The sequence below is a fragment of the Procambarus clarkii genome, chromosome 64 (genome assembly GCF_040958095.1).
Source record: "Procambarus clarkii isolate CNS0578487 chromosome 64, FALCON_Pclarkii_2.0, whole genome shotgun sequence".
NCBI classification, from domain to species: Eukaryota; Metazoa; Arthropoda; class Malacostraca; order Decapoda; family Cambaridae; genus Procambarus; species Procambarus clarkii.
In genome coordinates, this window is record NC_091213.1 from 2852041 (window position 1) to 2861101 (window position 9061).

Here is a 9061-nt window from a genome sequence, read left to right on the forward strand (position 1 = left end):
AAACAAGTGAACTCGGAGAATGGGCACTAGAAGAAAACCCAGACATAATAGCACTCACAGAAACAAAGCTAACAAACACCATAACAAATGCAGTGTTTCCACAGGGCTACTGTGTAGTGAGGAAAGAGAGAGAAGGGAGAGGAGGAGGTGGTGTAGCTTTGCTACTAAGAGAAGGTTGGAGTTTCGAAGAGATGGTAATTCAGAACTGTGAAGGTTTCAGTGACTACATATACTACACCATAGCAACTGGAGGACAGAAAATTATAGTAGTAGTCATATATTACCCCCCACCGAATGTCAGAAGACCCAGACAGGAATCTGATAGAAACAACTTGGCCACCATCAATATAATAGAGAGAGCAGCAGCTGTGGCTAGAAGGAACGGATCCAGACTACTAATCATGGGAGACTTCAACCATGGAAAGATAGATTGAGGGAACAGAGACCCACATGGAGGCCCAGACACATGGAGAGCTAAGCTGCTGGATGTGGCAACAAGAAACTTTCTAAGTCAACACGTCAAGAGACCGACAAGAATGAGAGGAGGGGATGAACCAGCCTTGCTTGATTTGATATTTACCCTAAATGAGTCGGATATAAGGGAAGTTAAGTTGGAAGCCCCCTTAGGAATGAGTGATCATAGTGTATTGAGCTTTGAGTACCTGGTTGAGCTAGGAATTATCACCCCCAAAAAAGAACTGGGAAACAAAGGGCTGGCGTACCGAAAGGGAAACTATGAGGAGATGAATAAATTCCTATGGGATATACATTGGGACACAGAACTCGGAACCAAGTCCGTACAAGACATGATGGACTATGTCACCCAAAAATGTCAGGAGGCTGTAAGCAGGTTTGTCCCAGCCCAACAGGAAAAAACAGAGAAGCAAAGGAAGAATCCGTGGTTTAATAAGGAATGTATGAAAGCAAAGGAGCTGAACAAAAGGGCATGGAGGAACTTCCGTAATAACAGAACACCAGAAAGTAGAGAGAGATACCAGAGAACCAGGAATGTGTATGTTAGTGTGAGAAGAGCAGCCGAGAAAAGGTATGAAAATGATATATCTATATATCACACGGTACGGACCTCAGGAGCCACGGTACACGGTACGGACCTCAGGAGCCACGGTACACGGTACGGACCTCAGGAGCCACGGTACACGGTACGGACCTCAGGAGCCACGGTACACGGTACGGACCTCAGGAGCCACGGTACATGGTACGGACCTCAGGAGCCACGGTACACGGTACGGACCTCAGGAGCCACGGTACACGGTACGGACCTCAGGAGCCACGGTACACGGTACGGACCTCAGGAGCCACGGTACACGGTACGGACCTCAGGAGCCACGGTACATGGTACGGACCTCAGGAGCCACGGTACACGGTACGGACCTCAGGAGCCACGGTACACGGTACGGACCTCAGGAGCCACGGTACATGGTACGGACCTCAGGAGCCACGGTACATGGTACGGACCTCAGGAGCCACGGTACACGGTACGGACCTCAGGAGCCACGGTACATGGTACGGACCTCAGGAGCCACGGTACATGGTACGGACCTCAGGAGCCACGGTACATGGTACGGACCTCAGGAGCCACGGTACACGGTACGGACTTCAGGAGCCACGGTACGCACCTCAGAAGCCACGGTACGCACCTCAGAAGCCACGGTATGGACCTCAGGAGTCACGGTACACGGTACCACAGAAGCCACGGTACACGGTACCTCAGAAGCCACGGTACACGGTACCTCAGAAGCCACGGTACACGGTACCTCAGAAGCCACGGTACACGGTACCTCAGAAGCCACGGTACACGGTACCTCAGAAGCCACGGTACACCTCGACAGATCAGTAGATATGATATACTCAGACATGACATATCCTTACCACAAGGAGTATAAATAATCAACAAACTCCTAAACGATATGTTTGTGGCAGACAAAGTAACGTTTGTGCAGTAGTGGACACGTGGAGGCGGAGGAGGCAGGCACCTGGGCCAACCATAGGAGCAGCGGGTCAGTGCCACTCGGCTGGGCCCTTAGTGCCAAGTGTCATTCAAAGTCATGTTTAACAGCGGCGGTCAGTGGCGGCTCCTCATGTCTTTTACTGCTGAAGCTCGTGTAGCCCGACGTGCACAATATCTATGTGGAGGTTTACTTTATATTGGCAAACTTGCGTATGTAAACTCTCACACACACACGCACGCACTCGTCTCGTGTGTGTGTGTGTGTGTGTGTGTGTGTGTGTATATATATATATATATATATATATATATATATATATATATATATATATATATATATATATATATATATATATATATATATATGTCGTACCTAGTAACCAGAACGCACTTCTCGGCCTACTATGCAAGGCCCGATTTGCCTAATAAGCCAAGTTTTCCTGAATTAATATATTTTCTCTATTTTTTTTCTTATGAGATGATAAAGCTACCCATTTCTTTGTTTGAGGTCAATTTTTTTTATTGGAGTTAAAATTAACGTAGATATATGACCGAACCTAACCAACCCTACCTAACCTAACCTATCTTTATAGGTTAGGTTAGGTTAGGTAGCCGAAAAAGTTAGGTTAGGTTAGGTAGTCGAAAAACGATTAATTCGTGAAAACTTGGCTTATTAGGCAAATCGGGCCTTGCATAGTAGGCTGAAAAGTGCGTTCTGGCTACTAGGTACGACATATATATATATATATATATATATATATATATATATATATATATATATATATATATATATATATTATAATCTCACTAAGAACTCTTTGACCCGGCCAGGATTCGAACCCATGCCGTCTAGGATCACCCCTAAACGTACACAGTACCGTGACCACCGCACCAATGATACCCATTAAATCTAGAACCTGCCACTAAACCCATTAGCTCAAGGACCTGTCACTAAACCCATTAAATCTAGGACCTGTGACTAAACCCATTTGATCTAGGACCTGTAATTAAACCCATTAGATCTAGGACCTGTGACTAAACCCATTAGATCTAGGACCTGTGACTAAACCCATTAGATCTGGGACCTGTGACTAAACCCATTAGATCTAGGACCGGCCACTAAACCCATTAGATCTAGAACCGGCCACTAAACCCATTAGATCTAGGACCGGCCACTAAACCCATTAGCTCTAGGACCTGCCACTAAACCCATTAGCTCTAGGACCTGCCACTAAACCCATTAGCTCTAGGACCGACCACTAAACCCATTAGCTCTAGGACCTGCCACTAAACCCATTAGCTTTAGGACCTGCCACTAAACCCATTAGCTCTAGGACCGACCACTAAACCCATTAGCTCTAGGACCGACCACTAAACCCATTAGCTCTAGGACCTGTAACTAAACCCATTAGATCTAGAACCTGCTACTAAACCCATTAGATCTAGAACCTGCCACTAAACCCATTAGCTCTAGGACCGACCACTAAACCCATTAGCTCTAGGACCGACCACTAAACCCATTAGCTCCAGGACCGACCACTAAACCCATTAGCTCCAGGACCGACCACTAAACCCATTAGCTCCAGGACCGACCACTAAACCCATTAGCTCCAGGACCGACCACTAAACCCATTAGCTCCAGGACCGACCACTAAACCCATTAGCTCCAGGACCGACCACTAAACCCATTAGCTCCAGGACCGACCACTAAACCCATTAGCTCCAGGACCGACCACTAAACCCATTAGCTCCAGGACCGACCACTAAACCCATTAGCTCCAGGACCGACCACTAAACCCATTAGCTCCAGGACCGACCACTAAACCCATTAGCTCCAGGACCGACCACTAAACCCATTAGCTCCAGGACCGACCACTAAACCCATTAGCTCCAGGACCGACCAATAAACCCATTAGCCCCAGGACCGACCACTAAACCCATTAGCTCTAGGACCGACCAATAAACCCATTAGCTCTAGGACCTGTAACTAAACCCATTAGCTCTAGGACCGACCACTAAAACGCATAGCCATTCGGTCAGGTTCTTAATCTAACATAATTAATAGGTACATTGTATCAAAATTTGAAGATTACTAATAGGTACAGTGAAGTTAAATTAGAGTTCCACATAATAATTACGATTATAGGTGGATGACAGTGATTACAGTGAGTGATTATCTGTGGCACGGTGACCTATTGTAGTCATGGTATTGTGCTGTCTTTTACAGGAATTGATACAGTTTTGTTTTCTACATTGAATACGATTGTGTGTTAAGATAAGACCAGTTCCTCAGTCTCAGACCCCAGACCAGTTCCTCAGACAGTCTCAGACCCCAGACCAGTTCCTCAGTCTCAGACCCCAGACTAGTTCCTCAGACAGTCTCAGACCCCAGACCAGTTCCTCAGACAGTCTCAGACCCCAGACCAGTTCCTCAGACAGTCTCAGACCCCAGACCAGTTCCTCAGACAGTCTCAGACCCCAGACCAGTTCCTCAGTCTCAGACCCCAGACCAGTTCCTCAGACAGTCTCAGACCCCAGACCAGTTCCTCAGACAGTCTCAGACCCCAGACCAGTTCCTCAGACAGTCTCAGACCCCAGACCAGTTCCTCAGTCTCAGACCCCAGACCAGTTCCTCAGACAGTCTCAGACCCCAGACCAGTTCCTCAGTCTCAGACCCCAGACCAGTTCCTCAGTCTCAGACCCCAGACCAGTTCCTCAGTCTCAGACCCCAGACCAGTTCCTCAGACAGTCTCAGACCCCAGACCAGTTCCTCAGACAGTCTCAGACCCCAGACCAGTTCCTCAGTCTCAGACCCCAGACCAGTTCCTCAGTCTCAGACCCCAGACCAGTTCCTCAGACAGTCTCAGACCCCAGACCAGTTCCTCAGACAGTCTCAGACCCCAGACCAGTTCCTCAGTCTCAGACCCCAGACCAGTTCCTCAGTCTCAGACCCCAGACCAGTTCCTCAGACAGTCTCAGACCCCAGACCAGTTCCTCAGACAGTCTCAGACCCCAGACCAGTTCCTCAGTCTCAGACCCCAGACCAGTTCCTCAGTCTCAGACCCCAGACCAGTTCCTCAGACAGTCTCAAACCCCAGACAAGTTCCTCAGACAGTCTCAGACCCCAGACCAGTTCCTCAGTCTCAGACCCCAGACCAGTTCCTCAGACAGTCTCAGACCCCAGACCAGTTCCTCAGTCTCAGACCCCAGACCAGTTCCTCAGTCTCAGACCCCAGACCAGTTCCTCAGACAGTCTCAGACCCCAGACCAGTTCCTCAGACAGTCTCAGACCCCAGACCAGTTCCTCAGTCTCAGACCCCAGACCAGTTCCTCAGTCTCAGACCCCAGACCAGTTCCTCAGACAGTCTCAGACCCCAGACCAGTTCCTCAGACAGTCTCAGACCCCAGACCAGTTCCTCAGTCTCAGACCCCAGACCAGTTCCTCAGTCTCAGACCCCAGACCAGTTCCTCAGTCTCAGACCCCAGACCAGTTCCTCAGACAGTCTCAGACCCCAGACCAGTTCCTCAGACAGTCTCAGACCCCAGACCAGTTCCTCAGTCTCAGACCCCAGACCAGTTCCTCAGTCTCAGACCCCAGACCAGTTCCTCAGACAGTCTCAAACCCCAGACAAGTTCCTCAGACAGTCTCAGACCCCAGACCAGTTCCTCAGTCTCAGACCCCAGACCAGTTCCTCAGACAGTCTCAGACCCCAGACCAGTTCCTCAGTTTCAGACCCCAGACCAGTTCCTCAGACAGTCTCAGACCCCAGACCAGTTCCTCAGTCTCAGACCCCAGACCAGTTCCTCAGTCTCAGACCCCAGACCAGTTCCTCAGACAGTCTCAGACCCCAGACCAGTTCCTCAGTCTCAGACCCCAGACCAGTTCCTCAGACAGTCTCAGACCCCAGACCAGTTCCTCAGTCTCAGACCCCAGACCAGTTCCTCAGTCTCAGACCCCAGACCAGTTCCTCAGACAGTCTTACCTGTCCCGTCTCTTACCTGTCACTCCTCGCCTGTCACTACTCACCTGTCACTCCTGGACTGTCACGCCTCACCTGTCACTCCTGGACTGTCACGCTTCACCTGTCACGCCTCACCTGTCACTACTCACCTGTCACTCCTGGACTGTCACGCCTCACCTGTCACGCTTCACCTGTCACGCTTCACCCGTCACGCCAGTCAAGTGTCATATGTCCTAAGTCTGTAGAGATTTAGCTAAGAACATCTCTCGAGTGAGCCCAAGCTGTGAGCATCATGGGCAGAGGTCATGACCCCCAGGTGTGTGTGAAGGTCACACACACACACACACACACACACACACACACACACACACACACACACACACACACACACAAACCCATTAGCCACAGTCACAATCATTAGCCAATTAGCTACTAAACAGTCACATCAGGAGGAAGACAACAGTGAAGGAACAGGTGATGAAACTTAGGGTGGGCGAGGACAGGTACACAGAGAATGACAAAGAGGTGTGTGAAGAACTCAACAAAAGGTTCCAGGAGGTCTTTACAATAGAACAGGGAGATGTCGCGGCGCTAGAAGAGGTGGCAGCAAACCAGGTGACCTTGGATAGGTTCGAAATTACAAGAGACGAGGTCAAAAAGCACCTATTGGAGCTGGATGTGAGAAAAGCTGTTGGGCCGGATGGAATCTCGCCATGGGTATTGAAAGAGTGTGCAGGAGCGCTTTGCCTACCACTCTCCATAGTGTATAGTAGGTCACTGGAAACGGGGGACCTACCAGAAATATGGAAGACGGCTAATGTGGTCCCAATATACAAAAAGGGCGACAGACAAGAGGCACTGAACTACAGGCCAGTGTCCTTAACTTGTATACCATGCAAGGTGATGGAGAAGATTGTGAGAAAAAACCTAGTAACACATCTGGAGAGAAGAGACTTCGTGACAACCCATCAACATGGGTTCAGGGAGGGTAAATCTTGCCTTACAGGATTGATAGAATTCTACGATCAGGTGACAAAGATTAAACAAGAAAGAGAAGGGTGGGCGGACTGCATTTTTTTTGGACTGTCGGAAAGCCTTTGACACAGTACCCCATAAAAGGTTGATGCATAAGCTGGAGAAACAGGCAGGAGTAACTGGTAGGGCGCTCCAGTGGATAAGGGAGTACCTAAACAATAGGAAGCAGAGAGTTACAGTGAGGGGTGAGACCTCAGACTGGCGTGAAGTCACCAGTGGAGTCCCACAGGGCTCTGTACTTGGACCTATCCTGTTTCTGATATACGTAAATGATCTCCCAGAGGGTATAGACTCATTCCTCTCAATGTTTGCTGACGACGCCAAAATTATGAGAAGGATTAAGACAGAGGAGGACAGCTTGAGGCTTCAAGAAGACCTGGACAAGCTGCAGGAATGGTCGAACAAATGGCTGTTAGTTTAATCCAAGCAAATGTAATGAAGATAGGGGTAGGAAGCAGGAGACCAGATGCAAGGTATCACTTGGGAGATGAAATACTTCAAGAGTCCGAGAGAGAGAAAGACCTGGGGGTTGATATCACGCCAGACCTGTCCCGTGAAGCTCATATCAAGAGGATAACAGCAGCAGCATATGCCATGTTGGCTAACATAAGAACGGCCTTTAGAAACTTGTGTAAGGAATCTTTCAGAACATCATATACCACATATGTCAGACCAATCCTGGAGTATGCGGCACCAGCATGGAGTCCATATCTAGTCAAGCATAAGACTAAAATGGAAAAGGTTCAAAGGTTTGCCACCAGACTAGTACCCGAGCTGAGAGGTATGAGCTACGAGGAGAGACTACGGGAATTAAATCTCACTTCGTTGGAAGACAGAAGAGTTAGGGGGGACATGATCACCACATTCAAGATCTTCAAGGGAATCGACAGGGTTGATAAAAACAGGTTGTTTAACACAAGGGGCACACGCACTAGGGGACACAGGTGGAAACTGAGTGCCCAAATGAGCCACAGAGATATTTGAACGAACTTTTTTAGTGTCAGAGTGGTTGACAAATGGAATGCATTGGCAGTGATGTGGTGAAGGCTGACTCCATACACAGTTTCAAGTATAGATATGATAGAGCCCAGTAGGCTCACGAATCTGTACACCTGTTGATTGACGGTTGAGAGGCGGGACCAAAGAGCCAGAGCTCAACCCCCGCAAACACAACTAGGTGAGTACAACTAGGTGAGTACACACACACACGCGCGCACACACACGCACTCACGCGCACATACACACACACACACACACACACACACGCACACGCACACGCACACGCACACGCACACGCTCGCACACACACACACGCGCGCGCACACACACAGAGCGAGACTCGACCTGGTCTTCACCCTGAACGACTCTGACATAAGAGAAATCAGTTTTGAGGCCCCAGTAGGAATGAGCGACCACAGTGTACTGGTGTTTGAGTACCTGATTGAAGAAGGGTTATTGAACTCGAGGAGGGATACCGAAACCAAAAGGTTAGCATACCGAAAGGGAAACTATAAGGAGATAAGAAAATTCCTAACAGATATAGCATGGGAAACAGAGCTCAGGGAAAAGACGGCCCAAGATATGATGGACTACATCACGCAAAAATGCAAGGACGCAGCAAACAAGTTTGTCCCAGTCCAAAAGGAAAACAGTGAAATGAAGATGAGAAACCCATGGTTTAATCAGAGATGTAGGCCAGCTAAGCAGCAAAGTAAAAGGGCATGGAGAAACTATAGGAATAACAGAACACTGGAGAGCAGAGAAAGATACCAGAATGCCAGGAATGAATATGTCAGGATGAGAAGAGAGGCAGAAAGACAATACGAAAATGACATCGCAAGCAAGGCAAAGACTCAGCCTAAATTGCTGCATAGCCACATCAGGAGAAAAACAACAGTAAAGGAACAGGTTATGAAATTAAGGATAGGGGCAGAAGGATTCACTACAAACGACAAGGAAGTGTGTGAGGAACTGAATAAGAAATTCCAAGAGGTCTTCACCTTAGAGCAAGGAGAAATCCAAGAGATAAGAGAGGGAATAGCTAACCAGGAATCACTGGAAGAGTTTGAGATTACCAGCGGGGAAGTAAGGAAGTGTT

General features: G+C 48.6%; 1 protein-coding gene across 1 annotated transcript; it reads left to right on the plus strand.

The window, feature by feature from the left end:
• Window positions 1-1437: 1437 nt before the first annotated feature.
• On the plus strand, window positions 1438-6173 carry LOC138354659 (mucin-2-like). The gene is made up of 2 exons (XM_069309016.1): window positions 1438-1671; window positions 4242-6173. Exons 1-2 carry the CDS (start codon window positions 1438-1440, stop codon window positions 6171-6173), a joined length of 2166 nt encoding a protein of 721 aa, XP_069165117.1.
• Window positions 6174-9061: the final 2888 nt, after the last annotated feature.

Coding starts and splice junctions, on each gene's coding strand:
- LOC138354659 (XM_069309016.1), top strand. CDS start 1,438: ATGGTACGGACCTCAGGAGCCACGGTACATGGTACGGACCTCAGGAGC. Junction 1,672..4,241: donor TACGCACCTCAGAAGCCACG/GTATGGACCTCA, acceptor TTGTGTGTTAAG/ATAAGACCAGTTCCTCAGTC.